General features: G+C 49.2%; 1 protein-coding gene across 5 annotated transcripts in view; it reads left to right on the forward strand.

Moving 5' to 3' along the window:
* DNAH2 (dynein axonemal heavy chain 2) overlaps positions 1 to 19,432 on the forward strand; it is a 120,523-nt gene that overhangs the window by 55,266 nt on the left and 45,825 nt on the right. For all 5 annotated transcript variants that reach the window (XM_074388138.1, XM_010339803.3, XM_074388137.1 and 2 more), the window contains 20 exons: positions 976 to 1,132; positions 1,284 to 1,366; positions 1,482 to 1,662; positions 2,043 to 2,181; positions 5,687 to 5,904; positions 6,168 to 6,269; positions 6,701 to 6,826; positions 7,468 to 7,578; positions 8,125 to 8,313; positions 8,742 to 8,845; positions 8,934 to 9,123; positions 9,901 to 10,081; positions 10,920 to 11,047; positions 11,396 to 11,548; positions 11,797 to 11,922; positions 15,891 to 16,109; positions 16,312 to 16,429; positions 16,638 to 16,774; positions 17,935 to 18,072; positions 18,160 to 18,318. In XM_074388138.1, coding sequence (XP_074244239.1) covers positions 976 to 1,132; positions 1,284 to 1,366; positions 1,482 to 1,662; positions 2,043 to 2,181; positions 5,687 to 5,904; positions 6,168 to 6,269; positions 6,701 to 6,826; positions 7,468 to 7,578; positions 8,125 to 8,313; positions 8,742 to 8,845; positions 8,934 to 9,123; positions 9,901 to 10,081; positions 10,920 to 11,047; positions 11,396 to 11,548; positions 11,797 to 11,922; positions 15,891 to 16,109; positions 16,312 to 16,429; positions 16,638 to 16,774; positions 17,935 to 18,072; positions 18,160 to 18,318 — 2,959 coding nt within the window. The remainder of the gene's footprint in view (positions 1 to 975; positions 1,133 to 1,283; positions 1,367 to 1,481; positions 1,663 to 2,042; positions 2,182 to 5,686; positions 5,905 to 6,167; positions 6,270 to 6,700; positions 6,827 to 7,467; positions 7,579 to 8,124; positions 8,314 to 8,741; positions 8,846 to 8,933; positions 9,124 to 9,900; positions 10,082 to 10,919; positions 11,048 to 11,395; positions 11,549 to 11,796; positions 11,923 to 15,890; positions 16,110 to 16,311; positions 16,430 to 16,637; positions 16,775 to 17,934; positions 18,073 to 18,159; positions 18,319 to 19,432) is intronic.

A 19,432-nucleotide genomic window follows, 5' to 3' on the forward strand; every position in this document is an offset into this window, starting at 1 on the left:
AAATATATCTTCTCCATTCTTTCTTTTAATGCTTTGTGTTTTTCAAGTTTAACTCTTAATCCATCTGGAATTTGTTATGGTAGAGAATGTATCTCAAGCCACTGGGAATAGATTTATAACAATAAAGTAATTTTTATAAATGGTGCTTTAATCATGATCTATTTAAGAGAAACTAATTTTATTTCTTTATCTTTCTTCCAGTATAATGCTTTTGGCAGTGCCAAAACCATTGTGTTATATGGTTATGTATAACCTAACCATTTTATTTGCTTACATTATTTAACCTCTCCTTTTTTTTTTTTTTTGAGACAGAGTCTCACTCTGTCACCCAGGCTGGAGTGCAATGGTGTAGTCTCAGCTTACTGCAGCCTCTGCCTCCCAGATTCAAGCGATTCCCCTGCCTCAGCCTCTGGAGTAGCTGGGACTGCAGGTGCATGCCACCACACCCAGCTAACTTTTGTATTTTTAGTAGAGATGGGGTTTCACGATGTTGGCCAGGCTGGTCTTGAACTCCTGACCTCGTGATCCTCCTGCCTCGCCCTCCCAACGTGCTGGGATCACAGGTGTGAGCCACTGCGCCTGGCCACATTATTTAACCCCTCTAAGCCTCAGTTTTCTCATTTGCAAATGGAATAATAATAATTCCTAATTTATAGAGTAGCCATGAGAATGTTATGAGATGTTTCATGTAAGGCCTTTACTCAGTGCAGATGCAGAGTAAACCTGCAGTGATTCATTGTGTGTTTTGTAAGCACATCTACCTTAACTCCCCCTCCAGAGAATCAACTTCTGGAGGCTCTCACCTCAACCTTCGTGTTCCCCATGGTGCCTAGGATTGCATCTTTGACCCTATTTAGCAAAATGTGTTGAATCATGAATTAATAACTATGCAGAATCACAGCATCCCAATGAGAGACAGCACTGGGGAGTAACGGTAATTCTCCTGACCTCATACCCTCCTGTTCCTGGCTGCAGGCACTGGGACCAGGTCAGGGATGAGATCCAGCGGGAGTTTGATCAGGAATCTGAAAGCTTCACCTTGGAGCAGATTGTGGAGCTTGGGATGGATCAGCATGTGGAGAAAATTGGAGAGATCTCTGCTTCAGCAACTAAAGAGCTGGCTATCGAAGTGGTATGACATCGTCCTCTCCCAGACTCCGGCACCTCCTATGCCTCCTGGAGCACAGGCTTCCAGCCGTTCACCACCTGATGGCGCCTCTCAGCTCCTGTTCCCCTTGGGGAAGAGATACTTGACTGCGGTGTCCCGCATTTTCTCTCCACAGGCATTACAAAACATTGCCAAGACCTGGGATGTGACTCAGCTAGACATAGTACCCTACAAGGATAAAGGCCATCATCGGCTCAGGTAGGGGGAGCTGGGGCTCTAGGAGAAGAGAGGGCTGTGTTGACCTGGGCTGCAGAGTGAGGACCAAGGTTGGGCAGGTGAGGATGGACTATGATTTTGACCTCTTGTGTCCCAGAGGTACAGAAGAAGTATTCCAGGCACTGGAAGATAACCAGGTAGCTCTGTCTACCATGAAGGCATCTCGTTTTGTCAAGGCCTTTGAGAAGGAGGTGGACCACTGGGAACGCTGCCTCTCCCTCATTTTGGAAGTTATTGAGATGATTCTCACAGTGCAGCGTCAGTGGATGTACTTAGAGGTCAGGACTCAGCTCCTGAGGACTTCCAGCTTCCTGCTTCTGCTCCTTCCTTCGCTTAGGACCTCGGTTTCGCCCTGCTGTCAACCTCATTCTCCTACCTTTAAAGTCACTCTTTGTCTAGGACCCAGCCATCTGATGCTTAGTTATTACCTTTCATTTAGATTCCCTCCCTAACAAGTTTTTGTTCTTCTTCCAAGATTTTTCTTCTTAGACCCAGGTACCTGGCCCCTCCCCCCGCAACTTTCCTTGTAGAACTTGGGCATCTGCCAGCTAACACTCTGTATCTTCTAATCAGTTGTCATCCATGATCTTGGAACAGGGAGCAGAGGGTAGAGAATGTGTGAGAAATGGCCTCTCACTGCACTTTTCGGCCCCTTCAGAATATCTTCTTAGGAGAGGACATCCGCAAGCAGCTGCCCAATGAATCAGCCTTATTTGACCAGGTCAACAGCAACTGGAAAACCATCATGGACCGGATGAGCAAGGATAACAATGCCCTCCGGAGCACCCATCACCCAGGTCAGCGCTCCGGGGCTCCTGCCCTGGCACAGCCTCGGTTGGCACTATGCTTGGTCTTGGTTGTGTGCTTCATTTATGGAAAGACTGATGCCCCCAGCTCTCATCACGTTTCCCATCACCATCACCTCTTCTAAGCATTAAATCATAATTTCATAAATTAAACCCAACAAATATCTGAGTAAAGTATAGTCACATAATGGTTAAGAGCATGGGCTATGGAATCAGTCGGATGAGTTTATATTATTTATTTATTTATTGAGATGGAGTCTCGCTCTGTCGCCTAGGCTGGAGTGCAATGATGCAATCTTGGCTCACTGCAATGTCCGCCTCCCGGGTTCAAGTGATTCTCCTGCTTCAGCCTCCCAAGTAGCTGGGACTACAAGCGTGTGCCACCACGCCCAGCTAATTTTTGTATTTTTAGTAGACACAATGTTTCACCAAGTTGGCCAGGCTGGTCTCAAACTCCTGACCTCAGGTGATCCACCTCCCTCGGCCTCCCAAAGTGCTGGGATTAAAGATGTGAGTCCCCGAGCCCAGCCTACATTGGCTTTAGTTTATCAGATTAACTAGTCTTTAGCCATGGGATGGGGTCAGGGATAGGGAAGAAAGGGATGGGTGGCAAGCTGAACACAAAGCGAGGTCTGGTTGACTGGGGGAGATTGGGGTAGGGAATTGGGGAGTCAGGTTTGACAACGGGCACCTAGAACGGGCATCCTGTGGAGAAGAATTCTGGTCGGGGGTGCAGAGGACCTCTTTATTTTACCTAGGGCTAGTCTGTCAATTCTTCATTTTTCCAAAAGCCTTGAGTATACATATCAATAAAAATAATTTTAATTGTTCTGATAAAAGATAAACATGACCAGGCACGGTGGCTCAGCCTGTAATTCCAGCACTTTGGGAGGCCGAGGTGGGTGGATCACGAGGTCAAGAGATTGAGACCATCCTGGTCAACATGGTGAAACCCCATCTCTACTAAAAACACAAAAAATTAGCCGGGCATGGTGGTGCATGCCTGTAATCCCAGCTACTCAGGAGGCTGAGGCAGGAGAATTGCCTGAACCCAGGAGGCGGAGGTTGCGGTGAGCGGAGATCGCGCCATTGCACTCCAGCCTGGGTAACAAGAGCGAAACTCCGTCTCAAAAAAAAAAAAAAAAAGATAAACATGACAAGTTACGATATGCAAAGTTGAATGACAACAACTGATACTATTGACAGAATTATATTTTGGAACAATTTATAAGCAAAGCCAAAAAACCAGTGATCCCTTTGTTGAATGCAAAGAACGAATCCATGTTGTCCACAGTGACTGAATCTGCCTGGGATCTCGGGGTATCACACTCAGGTTTTCACTCAAAGGATCCAACAGCCTGTAGGCCCTGTGCTTGCAGGCATGAGGGTCACGTCTGAGTTCACGCTAGTGTCCATCCTTTCTTCAGAAAGCTAGGAACTGGAAAGACAAGGGGAAAAATCAGTCAAGACCTAAGGTATGGGGCTGTAGGCTGAGAGGAAACTAACATTGTTGAGAGGCTACACATGTGAATACATTTCAGTTAGTATCTCACATTGGGTTTTGAGATAGATATTACTGCCATTTTAAATACAAAGAGATGGCCGGGCGCGGTGGCTCAAGCCTGTAATCCCAGCACTTTGGGAGGCCGAGGCGGGTGGATCACGAGGTCGAGAGATCGAGACCATCCTGGTCAACGTGGTGAAACCCCGTCTCTACTAAAAATACAAAAAATTAGCTGGGCATGGTGGCGTGTGCCTGTAATCCCAGCTACTCAGGAGGCTGAGGCAGGAGAATTGCCTGAACCCAGGAGGCGGAGGTTGCGGTGAGCCGAGATCGCGCCATTGCACTCCAGCCTGGGTAACAAGAGCGACACTCTGTCTCAAAAAAAAAAAAAAAAAAAAAAAATACAAAGAGATAAAAGCTTGAGGAAGTTACTTGACATGCCAGTAAGTAAAAGAACTACTGTTTGGGCTGGGTATGGCGGCTCACGCCTGTAATCCAAGCACTTTGGGGAGGCCGAGGTGGGTGGATCACCTGAGATCAGGAGTTTGAGACCAGCTTGACCAACATGGTGAAACTCCATCTCTACTTAAAATGCAAAAATTAGCTGAGTGTGGTGGCTACTTGGGAGGCTGAGGCAGGAGAATTGCTTGAACCTGGGAGGTGGAGGTTGCAGTGAGCCAAGATCGTGCCACTGCACTCCAGCCTGGGTGACAGAGTGAGACTTTGTCTCAAAAAAAAAAAAGGAACTACTGTTTCATCGGGGGTCTTCTGCCACCCCATTCTGGGATTCTTTTTGCTGTGACATGAGGGACACTGGCAACCCTAGTCCTTGCAGATTTATTTCACTGTGTGTACATGACATGTATCTAAATAAAATGATTTGGCTTGTGGTGGAGGGTAATCTCTACTTTTCAGAAGCTCTTGGATTGGCCCCAGGATTCCCAAGCCCTTCCCCCAGCCCTTTTTCCTTTTTTGCCCATGGAAAATGAGGGAAGATGGACTTGACCCCCAAGTTCTTAGGCGGTTGTGTTATACAGTGTCCCCCACCTACTGGGGATATGTTCCAAGACCCCTGGCAGATGCCTGAAACCTCAGATAGTATTGAGCCCAATTGCCATGAGTCAGAACATGTTTTCTGTTCGTGTGTCCTGCCCTTTCTATCTTAACTGAGCACTTATTAATGCACCGCGGCCGTAACTTCTGCAGTTTGAGGTGTGACAGCAAAACAATCACAAATTTCTTTCTCCTTCACAGTTTCACAGATAGAAGATTCATTCTTACTGTAGATCTCAGCAACCTCAGCTGAGAACTTTCACCTTTTCCCTTCAGGAAGGAAGCTCTGTATGGAAACACTTTACGGCTTCTCTTTGGCCTATCTGAATTGGCAACATCACTACTCTTGGACTTTTGCTTACATTGTTAGGTGAAATCAGGGTCACTTGAACACAGGCACTGCTGTGATGTTGCAAAAGTTGATCTGATAATTGAGAGGGCTACGAAGTGACTCACGGGCAGGACACCTCCACTGCGTGGAGACGCTGGACAGAAGGTTAATTCACATCCTGGGGGACAGAGCAGGATGGGGAGAGATTACATCACACGGCTCAGAACAGTGTCCAGTGAAAACTTAGGAATTGTTTATTTCTGGAATCTTCCATTCAGTATTTTCAGACCACAGTTGTCTGCAGGTAGTTGCAACCATGGAAAGTGAAACTATGGATAAGTATTAATGAAATCACATACGATGTATCATTCATGCATAAATGGTAACATGTGCAATAGTGCGTAATGAATACTGAGGAATGAATTAATGGAGAGAATGGGATGAGCATGGTAGAGGGTCTGGGATACTTCTCTGCATCCAGAAACCCTCATGGTAGTCTGTGCCCCACTGTTCAAGAGCTGGCAAATAACACAAAGTTGGGGCATCCAGATCCCCTCAGAGCAGTGGAAAGAAGGCCATCAAATGTCATTCATCACTCTTCTTCCCAGGCCTCCTGGACACGTTGATAGAGATGAACACAATCCTGGAAGACATTCAGAAGTCTCTGGATATGTACTTAGAGACCAAGCGACATATTTTCCCCCGCTTCTACTTCTTGTCCAACGATGACCTGCTGGAGATTCTGGGCCAGTCCCGAAACCCAGAGGCCGTGCAGCCACACCTCAAAAAATGCTTTGACAACATCAAGTTGCTGAGAATCCAGAAGGTCGGTAGCAGTGGCCTCGGTGAGATGGTGGGTGGGGAAGGGAGGGTGTTGGGGTATGAAACGCTTTGGAGGGGACCCAGCCCTCCCAACAAGAGGACCAGGTTAATCAATGATTCTCGATCCTCAGGAGATAGGACTTCTTAGAATTGGTAATATTGAGAGGAGGGGAGAGGAGCAGAAATTACCCTCAAAAGGCCCCAGTACTTCTAGGTGGATGCCAAGCATGGGCAGTCCAGGCTGTGAATAGCTTCTGTTTTCTGCAGGTTGGAGGGCCCAGCAGCAAATGGGAAGCTGTGGGAATGTTCTCGGGTGACGGCGAGTACATTGACTTCCTTCACTCGGTGCTTTTAGAAGGGCCGGTGGAGGTGAGCAGTGGTGAGGGTCTGAGGACCAAGCTGATTCCTCTTCCTATAGAAAGTTCGCGTGGCTCCACAAGGAGAGAGGAGCTCTGGGAATGGCCGACAGTCACTCTTTCGCCTCCCTCCTGCCATTCCTGACAATGCCAATCTGCTCTGAACGGAAATTTCCTTTGAAAGTCAGACCATCTGGCTCCTAGCCTCCATTTCTCCCAGGGATCCATTTCTCTTGTGGCTCATGCTTGTAATCCCAGCACTTTGGGAGGCAGAGGTGGGAGGAGCCCACACGCTTGAGCCCATGAGTTTGAGACCAGCTGTTGCCCGTTCCTGCTTTTCTCAGGGTACCAAGCCCTGGAGGGCCACTTCCCAAGTGCCTTCCCTGTGTGGGACCTTGGCCCTGCCCCTGAGGCTGAACTGTTCTTTTCTTCCATCTCCCCCAGTCCTGGCTCGGCGATGTGGAACGGACCATGAGGGTGACCCTGCGGGACCTTCTCCGGAACTGCCGCCTGGCCCTCAAGAAGTTCCTTAACAAGAGGGACAAGTGGGTGAAGGAGTGGGCTGGCCAGGTGAGCTGGATCCATAGAAATAAGGGAACAAGGGCCGGGCACTGAGGCTCTCGCCTGTAATCCCAGCACTTTGGGAAGCCGAAGTGGGCAGATCACTTGAGGTCAGAAGTTCAAGACCAACCTGGCCAACATGATGAAACCCTGTATTTTTAGTCTCTACTAGAAATACAAAAAATTATCTGGAAGTGGTAGCGCACGCCTGTAATCCCAGTTACTCAGGAGGCTGAGGCAGGAGAATCCCTTGAACTCAGGAGGCGGAGGTTGCAGTGAGCCAAGATCCTGCCACTGCACTCCAGCCTGGGCGACAGAGCAAGACTCCATGTAAAAAAATAAAAATAAAAATAAAAAAAGTAAAGAAATGAGGGAACAAGGAAGATGGAGTTAAAAGGAGGCAGCCAGTGGAAAGACAGAATCTTGAGTCTCATACAGTATGGTTTCTTACCCCCCTTTCTGGGCTGTGGCTCTGGTACACTTCAAGCTGGACCCTTAGCTCCTGACCTGAGGCCCGTGTCCCATCCTTCAGAGCAGACTGGGCACAGTTGGGAGAGGCACATCGTCCTTGAAATAGCTGGGACTTGGGAGCTGGGCCGTGTGGGTAGCTGAGGACGGGGCTTTGGGACATGGCTTCTGTACATCCTCAGGTGGTAATCACTGCCAGTCAGATCCAGTGGACAGCGGATGTCACCAAGTGCCTGCTGACGGCGAAGGAGCGAGGAGACAAGAAAATCCTCAAGGTCATGAAGAAGAAGCAGGTGGGAGGCTGGGCTCGGTGGCTCATGCTTGTCATCCCAGCCCTTTGGGAGGCAGAGCAGGGCGGAGCCCACGCGCTTGAGCCCACGAGTTCGAGACCAGCCCGGGCAATGTGGTGAAACCCCTTCTTTACCAAACAATACAAAAATTAGCTAGGGGCACACCCAGAAGGTTGAGGCTGCAGTGAGCAGAGATCACACTGTTGCACTCCAGCCTCTGGGCAACAGAGCAAGACTCTGTCTCAAAAAAAAAGAAAAAAAAAAAAAAGTAAAAAGCAGGTGGGTGCTCTGCAAGTATGGGCTAGGCCTGGAGCTGGAATTGGAGGGAGGCAGCAGTCAGAATTAGAGGTGAGCTGGTGGAAGAGGGCCAGATGGAAGGGCTCTGTGATGGAAGCCCAGTGGGGGCAGTCCTCAGTGGAGCAGAATTACCGGGAGTTCCAGCCGGTGGGATGGGCACCGGCTTGGAAGCGGTGCTGGGTGGGGGCGAGGGGGAGCAAGCCTTGGCCGCATTGTTCTGCCTGCTCTCTTCCTTGCTGCCTCATGCCACAGGTGTCCATCCTGAATAAGTATTCAGAAGCCATCAGGGGGAACTTGACCAAGATCATGCGGCTTAAAATTGTGGCTCTGGTGACCATAGAAATTCATGCTCGGGATGTGTTGGAGAAGCTCTACAAGAGTGGCCTCATGGATGTCAATTCCTTTGACTGGCTCAGCCAACTTCGGTTCTACTGGGAGAAGGTGCCAGATGAGCCAACTCCCGTTCTCTTAGCCTAAAACGGATCCTAATGCTTTCATTGCGTTCACGTTCTCTAAATCCGAGGATATCCTCAGCCGACCCTTAGTCCTGTCCCAGTGCCCTAATCCAGTTCTTCATTCCATCTCCCCACGATCAGGAGTGGCATGCAGTTGTCCCAGCCAGGGCTCACTGTGACTGTCACTTGAACAGGACTCAGAAACACTCCAGGTGGTTGCTGCATTAGGTTGGGGTGGACGTGCAATGCGAAACCCATTTTCCGTCTTGGCCATAAGCCACTCCCCTTTTCAACTCTAAAAGGGAACCCTGATCCCTTAACTGCAGCCTCCCTGACAACTCTGAGCCTCACTCTCAGTCACTGTCCCAGCTCTAACTCTCCTTCCAAGCCCCACCTCTCTCCTGTTCTCCCCAGGATCTCGATGACTGTGTGATCCGACAGACCAACACTCAATTTCAGTATAGCTATGAGTACTTGGGTAACTCGGGCCGGCTTGTCATCACCCCGCTGACTGACAGGTCTGCTGCGGGGGATGAGTGAGGTGGCCGGGGTGGGGGCAGCAGAAGCTGAGCGGACTCTGATTTCAGTCCTGTCCTCAATTCTCAGGTGTTACATGACACTGACCACGGCATTGCACCTGCACCGAGGGGGTTCCCCCAAAGGCCCGGCAGGCACAGGAAAGACGGAGACCGTCAAGGACCTGGGCAAGGCCCTGGGCATATACGTCATTGTGGTCAACTGCTCTGAGGGCCTGGACTACAAGTCCATGGGTCGAATGTACTCAGGTCTGGCCCAGGTCAGTATCCTGCCACCCTGTGCCACAGACCCCTTAACTACCTTTTCATCCCAGAAAATAAACTGAAACCCAAATCTAGTTCAGTGCTTTGTAGCTTCACAACACTGCATCATGTGTAATTCTTTTTTTTTTTTTTTTTTTTTTTTTCCTGGAGTGCAGTGGCTCGATCTCGGCTTACTGCAACCTTCGTTTCTCGGGTTCAAGCAGTTCTCTTGCCGCAGCATCCAGAGTAGCTGGGATTATAGGTGTGCGCCACCATGCCTGGCTAATTTTTGTATTTTTAGTGGAGGCAGGGTTTCACCATGTTGACCAGCCTGGTCTCGAACTTCTGACCTCATGATCCACCCATCTTGGCCTCCCAAAGTGTTGGGATTACTGGCATGAGCCACCGCGTCCAGCTACATGTAATTCTTAAAACTGGGAAAGTCCCTTCCCCTTCCTGAGCTTCACGTAGCTTATTTGCAAAATCAGATGATAAAGGATTAAAGAAAATAATGCGTGTACACTGGAGCAGAGTAGACACTCAGGGTGCACAAGTTCCCAACCCCGGTATCTTCCCAACCTACACTTTCTAGCATCATCCCAGATTGGCCCCGTCTGATGGAAAGCTGTGGCCAGAGGCTACGACAGTGTACTCCTGTGCCCTTCTCCCTGCGTCTATTCTGGAGGCAGCCTCACCTAGTGAAACGTTTTAAGAAAGGGGGGTATGTTAATCATGCTTTCTAGCATCTTGGGGCACCTCTCTTGCTCCCGGTGACTCTGCCTCGAACCCCGCAGACTGGAGCCTGGGGCTGCTTTGATGAGTTTAACCGCATCAACGTTGAGGTGCTGTCGGTGGTGGCCCAGCAGATCCTGTCCATCCTATCCGCCTTGGCTGCCGGCCTCACCCGTTTCCATTTTGAGGGCTTTGAAATCAACCTGGTGTGGTCCTGTGGGATCTTCATTACCATGAATCCTGGTAGGTGGCAGGGAGTGGATGGGGTTCCCGGGGTGGGAGGAACTTGGTACCTGGTATCCAGGGCAAAACTGTGGATCCTCGTCTTCCCCCTTCCATTCAAAAGTATATCGCTAAGGAAGTCTGGCTAAAGATAGCAAAGGGGAGAGAAGGATAAACGCACAACTTTCTGGGAGAAGGGGAGGCAATCTTACTGTCTTCCCTAAAAGGATTAATAACCACTTATGTTGTATATGTTGTATATGTAGCCCTTGTCTTTTTTTTTTTTTTTGAGATGGAGTCTCACTCGGCCTCCCGAAATTTTGGGATTGCAGGCATGAGCCACCGCGCCCAGCCGTAGCCATCGTCTTTCAAGATACTTAGCTGTCTCCTCCCGTTGGGCTAGCTCCCAGAGTTCTGGTCTGTCTGCCGTCTCTTTTGCAGCAGGCCCAAGCATCTCTCGTTACTGTTCCCTAAGAACAGCTCTGGGGGAAGGGTCTAGGACAGCACAGGCATAGGAAAGCGTTTAGGAACTGAACGAATAAGAGGAACTGCTGTGATTTCTACTAGGACTGATGTGAGCTATACATAGAACTTGGAGAGATGGGAGATTGACAGCTCTATTCTTTGAGTTTGAAACAGGGCCGTGCAGAGAGTAAAGAAAGGACCAGAGATAAGAAAGAAGACCAAAGTGGAGTGGGAAGGGCTGGGGCTGAGATGAGAAAGGATGTGATCTCGGAGTTGGGGTGAAGGTTACGAATGGTGTTAGGTGGGAGAAGATGAGATTGATTGGAAAGTGACTTTGGGAAGCAAATCAAGATGAGGAAATACATGATTCATAAAAAGTGGCATTGTTTTCCAGGCTATGCTGGCCGCACAGAGCTTCCTGAAAATCTGAAATCCATGTTCCGTCCGATTGCCATGGTGGTGCCTGACTCCACCCTCATTGCAGAAATCATTCTCTTTGGAGAGGGCTTTAGCAACTGCAAGGTACTCTTTAATAATCCCTTTTCTCCAATGATTTTAATTCCCTTTCATAATCATTCCCTGGCCAGAGGAACTCCCCAAAGGCCCTACAGTCAGCTTATCCTATAAAGAGCTTAGACTATGGTCAGTGGGATGTGGGTGGAGAAGAATTCAGAGGAGCGAGGCTCCTCTTCTGTGATATCACTAATTGACGATGGTGTGATTCACACGATCTTCTTGTTAGGAGTCTGTAGAGCACCTGCTAGCTGCTTCGTGTCCTGAGACCTGGCTTCTTGCCTCTGACTGTCCTGAGATGAAGCAGAGGGATTTGTAGGGAGATGGACTGTTTTCTCCTCTGTTTTGGGTCCTCAGATTCTGGCCAAGAAGGTGTATACACTCTACTCACTGGCCGTGCAGCAGCTCTCCAGACAGGACCACTATGACTTTGGCCTGCGTGCCCTCACCTCCCTTCTGCGCTACGCTGGCAAGAAGCGCCGCCTGCAACCGGATCTGACGGATGAAGAGGTAGAGCGAGAACATGGCCTTTCACTGTCACTGGGCCTGTGTCACTTCTCTCAAGCCTTTCAGACCTTTTCTTTCCCCAGATTGGGATTCCCACCCTCCTGCCTCGTCCCTGTCGCCTTCTTGCCCATTGCGTTAATAATTGCTAACCGGTGTATCTGTTGTTCTTGGCACCCTCCCTGAAGCCCTTTGGAGGTGAGGGGCCTACGCCCTGGCTCCTCAAGCCTGAGTCTCTGTCTTTTCCCATCCAGGTTCTGCTGCTCTCAATGAGAGATATGAACATTGCTAAGCTCACTTCAGTTGACGTGCCTCTGTTCAATGCTATCGTGCAAGATCTGTTTCCCAACATTGAGCTGCCTGTCATTGACTATGGCAAGGTAGTTGTCCCTTAATACTCTCCCCAACTGGGCGCTGTGGCTCAGGCCTGTAATCCCAGCACTTTGGGAGGCCGAGGTGGGCAGATTGCTTGGGTCCAGAAGTTTGGGACCAGCCTGGGCAACATGGTGAAACCCCATAGCTACAAAAAATACAAAAATTAGCCAGGCGTGGTGGTGCACACGCTTGTAGTCCCAGCTACACAGGAGGCTGGGGTAGGAGGATTGGTTGAGCCCAGGAGGTCGAGGCTATAATGAGCTGAGATCATGCCTCTGCACTCCAGCCTGGGTGACAGAGCAAGACCCCATCTTAAAACACAAAACAAAAACACAAAACCACACACTCTCTGACCACATATGTGAATATGCATGTGGGAACAGAAAGCTTGGCTTCCAAGCCTTGTGCTGCCATCTACTAGCTATGACTTTGAGCAAGTCAGTTGACCTCTCTTTGGACTTCCTTATGCATAAAGCGATAGACTATTCAAATCTTCTGCTCTCTGACCCCAACTCCCTCCACCACTGACCTGCTCAGGCGCATCCATGCAGCAGTGCTGACTTCATCAAGCCTCTAATCTGCTGACTTTGCACTTTCTCTGTGCCCATCAGTCCTCCGTGCCTCTACTTCTCACCTCATCAGGTAGTTTTGAGGAGAAGCTGCTAGAAGCCATTTGGTATCAGAGAGCAGTGGAATGGAAGAGGGGGTTTTAGAAAGCATAAGAATGGCTGGGCACGGTGGCTCACACCTGTAATCTCAGCACTTTGGGAGGCTGAAGGCTGGCAGATCACGAGGTCAAGAGATCGAGACCATCCTGGCCAACGTGGTGAAACCCTGTCTCTACTAAAAATAAGCTGGGTGTGGTGGCTTGTGCTTATAGTCCCAGCTACTCGGGAGGCTGAGGCAGGAGAATCACTTGAACCCAGGAGGCAGAGGTTGCAGTGAGCCAACATCACACCACTGCACTCCAGCCTGGGTGACAGAGTGAGACTCCATCTCAAAAGAAAAAAGAATAGGAACTTTCTTCTCCGGCATTGTGGTAGTCTAGATTCCCTGAATGATCCTTTCAATGGAAACTACTAAAATGATGGATACAAATAGAATAACAACATCCTTTTTCATGCATTGCTAAGCTGACAAGAAAGAATTCCAGGAATTGAGGAGGGTGGGGAGTTAAAGCAGGAACCCTGGGAGGCAAGTGAGTACCAAAGCTGGCCTTCTCCCTGAAAACTGTTGTTGAACTTAAGGCAGTGGGGATAGGAGATGAAGAGCTGAAGTCTGAAGACAGAAAAGAAATCACAGTGCTGCGGAAATCCCAGTCCACAAGGGCAACACCCTCAGGAGATGGAAAAAGGAGAAGCCTGCGATTTAGAAGGGTACATACGGGACAGAAACTTGCTTATTTTGACCTCTGATAATGGAAGAAAAAGACCAAATCTCCTTTGAGGTTTCTTAACCACACACTAGCTCTCACATGGTTTCTTGTCATCATTTATCCTACTGTGTAATCAGAAAAGAAAACGCAAGCTTAGATTTTAATATTAAGTAGTTCTAGGTTGTTAGTGCCCCCAGGTGAATGGAGGAAGCAAAAGCAAAATATTTCTGGAGGAATGAAACTTCAACTCATACTTCGAAGAATTACCACAGGTAAAAGTCCAAGAAAATGAGCAACTCATGGTCAAAAATCACAAAACATACAAGGAAGCAAGAAACCATGAATGGGACCCAGAAGAACAACAGACAGTGGAATCAGATCCATGAAAACTTACTTCAGATACTGAGACTGATAGGGTGTGCTGTGGTTCATGCCTGTCATCTCAACACTTTGGTAGCTGAGGCAAGAAGATCACTTCAGGCCAGAAGTTCAAGACCAGCCTGGGCAACAATGCAAGACTTCCATCTCTCTTTTTTTTTTTGAGACGGAGTTTCGCTCTTGTTACCCAGGCTGGAGTGCAATGGCGCGATCTCGGCTCACCGCAACCTCCGCCTCCTGGGTTCAGGCAATTCTCCTGCCTCAGCCTCCTGAGTAGCTGGGATTACAGGCACGCGCCACCATGCCCAGCTAATTTTTTGTGTTTTAGTAGAGATGGGGTTTCACTATGTTGACCAGGATGGTCTCGATCTCTTGACCTCGTGATCCACCCGCCTCAGCCTCCCAAAGTGCTGGGATTACAGGCTTGAGCCACCGTGCCCGGCTACCTCCATCTCTTAAAAAACCAAAAAACAAAGGAAGGCATGGTGCTGTGCTCCTGTAGTCACAACTACTCCTTTCTCCAAAATCTATGGAAAATGTGCTCTACTTAAATACAGGAGCATACCATGAAAGGGGAGACAAGAAACAAGATTTGGTGTAACGGGGAGGCTACAGTAATCCTTGGGATGTTGGTGAATGGAGGTCACAGGATGACGGTGAACTTGGAGAGATGGGAAATTGTCTTCCAAGAGAAGGCAATCTGGACTGGAGCAAACCTGAAGGCTTCAGGGGGACTTTTTTTTTTTTTTTTTTTTTTTTTGAGAGAGAGAGTTTTGCACTTGTTGCCCAGGCTGGAGTGCAGTGGTGCGATCTTGGCTCATGGCAACCTCCACCTCCCGGGTTCAAGCGATTCTCATGCCTCATCCTCCTGAGTAGCTGGGATTATGGGCACGATGCCACCACACCTGACTAGTGTGTGTGTGTGTGTGTGTGTGTGTGTGTGTGTGTGTGTATTTTTTTCTTGAGACAGATCTCGGCTCACTGTAACCTCTGCCTCCCAGGTTCAAGCAATTCTCCTGCCTCAGCCTCCCAAGTAGCTGGGATTACAGGCACCCACCACCACGCCCAGCTGATTTTTGTGTTTTTAGTAGAGACGGGGTTTCGCCATGTTGGCCAGACCGGTCTCTAACTCCTGACCTCAGGTGATCTGCCCGCCTCAGCCTCCCAAAGTGTTGGGATTGCAGACGTGAGCCACTGTGCCCAGTTGAGAATATTTTTGACTGAATAAATAGAGAATGTGACATTAAACTTGTTGATGACACTAAACGCAGGTGCACACACAAAACGTACTAATAAAATTACTACTCAGGTAGTGGAAGGAAGTGATACTGGCGAGGCCTGTTAGTGCAAGTAACAATCTCGTATCTATTTGAAATTATTTGGCTACATGAGCTGGGTGTTTTAAAATGGCAGGCTATTCTGGGGCCGGTCTGTTAGGTCATGGTTCTTCAAGCATCATTTTTTAACTTAGGTAATAATGTCTTTAATATTAATCAAGCTCTCCCACCATACTGTGAGCTCTGCAATAGGACAAAACCTATTTTGTTCCAAGCTGTATCCCTGGCACACAGCACAGTGCTTGGCACACATTGTAGAAGCTTAATAAATATTTGCTGAATAATAACAAAAAATGTATAGGGCTGGCTGGGCACGGTGGCTCACTCCTATAATCCCAGCACTTTGGGAGGCCAAGGTGGGTGGATCACAAGGTCAAGAGATCAAGACCATCCTTTCCAACATGGTGAAATCCCGTCTCTACTAAAAATACAAAAATTAGCTGGGTATGGTGGCGCACCCCTGTAGTCCCAGCTACTGGGGAGGCTGAGGCAGGAGAATCGCTTGAACTGGGAAGGCAGAGGTTGCAGTGAGCTGAGATCGCATCACTGCACTCCAGCCTGGCGACAGAGCAAGACTCTATGTCAAAAAAAAAGAGAAAAAAAAGTGTAGAGTTACATGTAAGACACTGTGCCAATGAGGACGCTGAGGCTTGGAGAGTACCTTACCCAGGATCACAGCTGAGAGCTGGGGAACCAGGGGTGGACTCCAGAGCTCAATCTTTCAACTCTGCGATTGCCCAGCTTCCCACTGAGTGAACAAAGGCAGAGTGTGGAGGGCCCTGGTGCCACTGTTAACAGTTTGAACATCTTCTCCCTGGCACTGGGGAGATTCTGAAAGTCCTCATCCTTTTTCTTCCACTTGCTGTGTTTTCCCTTCCCTCAGCTGCGGGAGACTGTTGAGCAGGAGATTCGAAATATGGGCCTGCAGAGCACTCCGTTCACCCTCACCAAGGTTTTCCAGTTGTACGAAACCAAGAACTCCCGCCACGCCACCATGATTGTGGGCTGCACGGGCAGCGGCAAGACTGCCTCGTGGCGCATCCTGCAGGCCTCCCTGTCCTGCCTATGTCGCGCTGGAGACCCTAACTTCAACATTGTTAGAGTACGGGGCTGGGGCAGTGGAGTCGGGGGCAGAGACTTGAGTAGTAAGAAGACAGTGGAATGTCAGGGCCACGGAGGACCTTGCAGGGCCAGGAGGGCTGGAGAGATGAGGGAGGGGAAAAGGCATGTATCTAAGAGGGGGCTGGAAATAAAGGGGGGCCTTTGTCTATCAGCAGCTAAAACCCTTCTGGTGTCGTTTTCAGGAGTTCCCTTTGAACCCCAAGGCATTGTCCCTAGGGGAACTGTATGGGGAATACGACCTCAGCACCAATGAATGGACAGATGGCATCTTGTCCAGCGTCATGCGGACAGCATGTGCAGGTATCTGAAGGATCGTGGAGTGTAGAGGGCAGAGACCTGAATCCTCTAAGGGGGTAAGGAGTCTGGGGATGGGGAGTTCCAAGTCCCCAGAGAAATACTTGGGGCATGGCAAAGGACAAGGAAGCGTAGCTTGCGTCTCCGAGGAGCATGAGTGGAGGGTGCGAGGTGAGTGGCTCCCTGGTGTCCTCGTCACCCACCGTCTACTCAGATGAGAAACCCGATGAGAAGTGGATCCTGTTCGATGGCCCTGTGGACACGCTGTGGATCGAGAGCATGAACTCCGTCATGGATGATAACAAGGTGTTGACCCTCATCAACGGCGAGCGCATCTCGATGCCCGAGCAGGTCAGGGGTGTGGCTGACTCCCGAGGGCCTGCAGAGGCCAGCACGGGAGAGCATGGGCTGTGGCTGGGGAGGACGGCCAGAAACCTCAGAGCAGGGCAGGTGCTGCAGGAGAGAACTGAGGAGGAGGGTGCCTGGATTCAGAGAAACCTGCAGCTGAAGAAAAAATACTTTGCCTTCCGTGACTAATGAGAACAATGATAAGAAAAACACTCTGTTCTGGCCGGGTGCGGTGCCTCACGCCTGTAATCCCAGCACTTTGGGAGGCCAAGGCGGATGGATTGTCTGAGGTCAGGAGTTCGAGACTAGCCTGACCAGCATAGTGAAACCCCGTCTCTACTAAAAATACAAAAAATTAGCCTGGCGTGGTGGCGTGCGCCTGTAATCCCAGCTACTTAGGAGGCTGATGCAAGAGAATCACTTGAACCTGGGAGGCAGAGGCTGCAGTGAGCCAAGAGTTTGCCATTGCACTCCAGCCTGGGTAACAAGAGCGAGGCTGTCTCAAAACAAAAACAAAAACAAAAACAAAAACAAAAACAAAAACAAAAAAAACCCCGCACTGTGTTCTAAGCATTGTGCAGGCTTGGGCAGCCATCCTCAGCTCGTTCCCTCTGTTTGCACACCCTGGGATGCCAATTCAGGACTGACAAGTACACCCTTTTCCACCCACTCCAACAAGGCGAACAAGAGAGTGATTTTTCATGAGAACAACCTTGAATAAGCTCTAATATCTTTTAAAGCAAACTGGGCTGGACCCAGTGGCTCCTGCCTGTAATCCTAGCACTTTGGGAGGCCAAGGTGGGCAGATCACTTGAGGTCGAAAGTTCGAGACCAGCCTGGCCAACAGGATAAAACCCCGTCTCTTCTAAAAAATACAAAAGTTAGCTGGGTGTGGTGGTGCACGCCTGTAGTCCCAGCTACTCTGGAGGCTGAGGTGGAAGGATTGCTTGAACCTGAGTGGCAGAGGTTGCAGTGAGCCAACATCACGCCACTGCACTCCAGCCTGGGTGACAGAGTAAGACTCTGTCTCTGAAAAAAAACAACAAAAAAAAAAACCAGCATATTGTTTGTAAATTTATGGCATCCAAGTTCTGAGTGTTTTATTATTACTGAAGGTGGGGGATGCAGGGAAATAGAAGGTTCTGACAAACATATGTCCTTAGGTATCTCTCCTGTTCGAAGTGGAGAACCTGGCAGTGGCCTCTCCGGCCACCGTGTCCCGCTGCGGGATGGTCTACACTGACTATGTTGACCTGGGCTGGAAGCCCTATGTTCAGTCGTGGCTGGAGAAGAGGCCAAAGGTATGAAGGGAACTGAGGACAGGGAAGTAACCAGGGTGGCCTCCAGGACATGAGGGTGGATGAGAGCCCCTTCTTCTTCAACTCCAGGCTGAGGTGGAGCCCCTGCAACGCATGTTTGAGAAATTCATCAACAAGATACTGGCCTTTAAGAGGGACAACTGCAAGGAGCTGGTGCCCCTGCCCGAGTACAGTGGTATCATCTCCCTCTGCAAGCTATACTCGGCCCTGGCCACGCCAGAGAACGGGGTAAGGGGAGAACGCAGAGCACCGGCAGGGCAGGGGGCGCTCACGGCTGCACCGAGACAGCTTCCGGGAAACGGCGTGTCTGAGATAGGTTGAACTCCAGGCTTGAGTGGAGCAGAGACTCCAAGGGAGACCTCAACAACCATGGAGGCAGTGAGGGGTGTGTGTGCAAGTGTGTGTGGGTGTGTGTGCACATGTGTGTGGGTGTGTGTGCATGTGACTGTTGACCTGAATTTCCCACCCATCCTTGGGGAGCTGAAAATAGCTCATTCCACTCCTCACTTCATCCCTTCAAAATATAAACATCAAGTTTTGGCATAGATGAGGCCCTGAGACACCGTTTCTGCTGGAAGAAGCTCCCAGATTATTCTAATGGAAGACTTTTTTTAACATTTCAGATTAATTGATATTTAAGAAAAATTGTGCTCCATTTAGAAGTAAGGACCTTCCCAGAAAAAAAAAAAAAAAAAGAAGTAAGGAACAGAATTTGATATCTTCTGTTGAGATTAAATCACTGACTAGAAATGGTTTGTATTGTTTTTAAAGATGTTGCCAGGTAATTGAACGATTAGTATGTCATCAACAACAATTAAGATCTATAGGAACATATGTCATTCCTGGTACAGTTAACGTAAATTAAAAATATGTACGCCTGTAATCTCAGCACTTTGGGAGGCTGAGGTGGGTGGATCATGAGATCAAGAGATCGAGACCATCCTGGTCAACATGGTGAAACCCCGTCTCTACTAAAAATACAAAAAATTAGCTGGGCATGGTGGCGCATGCCTGTAATCCCAGCTACTCAGGAGGCTGAGGCAGGAGAATTGCCTGAACCCAGGAGGTGGAGGTTGCGGTGAGCCGAGATTGCACCATCGCACTCCAGCCTGGGTAACAAGAGCAAAACTCCGTCTCAAAAAAAAAAAAAAAAAAAATGTAGATGGGGCTGGGTGAGGTGGCTCACGCCTGTTATCCCAGCATTTTGGGAGGCTGAGTCAGGTGGATCACCTGAGGTCAGGAGTTCAAGACCAGCCTGGCCAACATGGTGAAAACCCGTCTTTACTAAATATTAGCTAGGTGTGGTAGTGCACACCTGTAATCCCAGCTACTTGGGAGGCTG

This window comes from Saimiri boliviensis, chromosome 17 (assembly GCF_048565385.1).
Source record: "Saimiri boliviensis isolate mSaiBol1 chromosome 17, mSaiBol1.pri, whole genome shotgun sequence".
Taxonomy (NCBI): Eukaryota; Metazoa; Chordata; class Mammalia; order Primates; family Cebidae; genus Saimiri; species Saimiri boliviensis.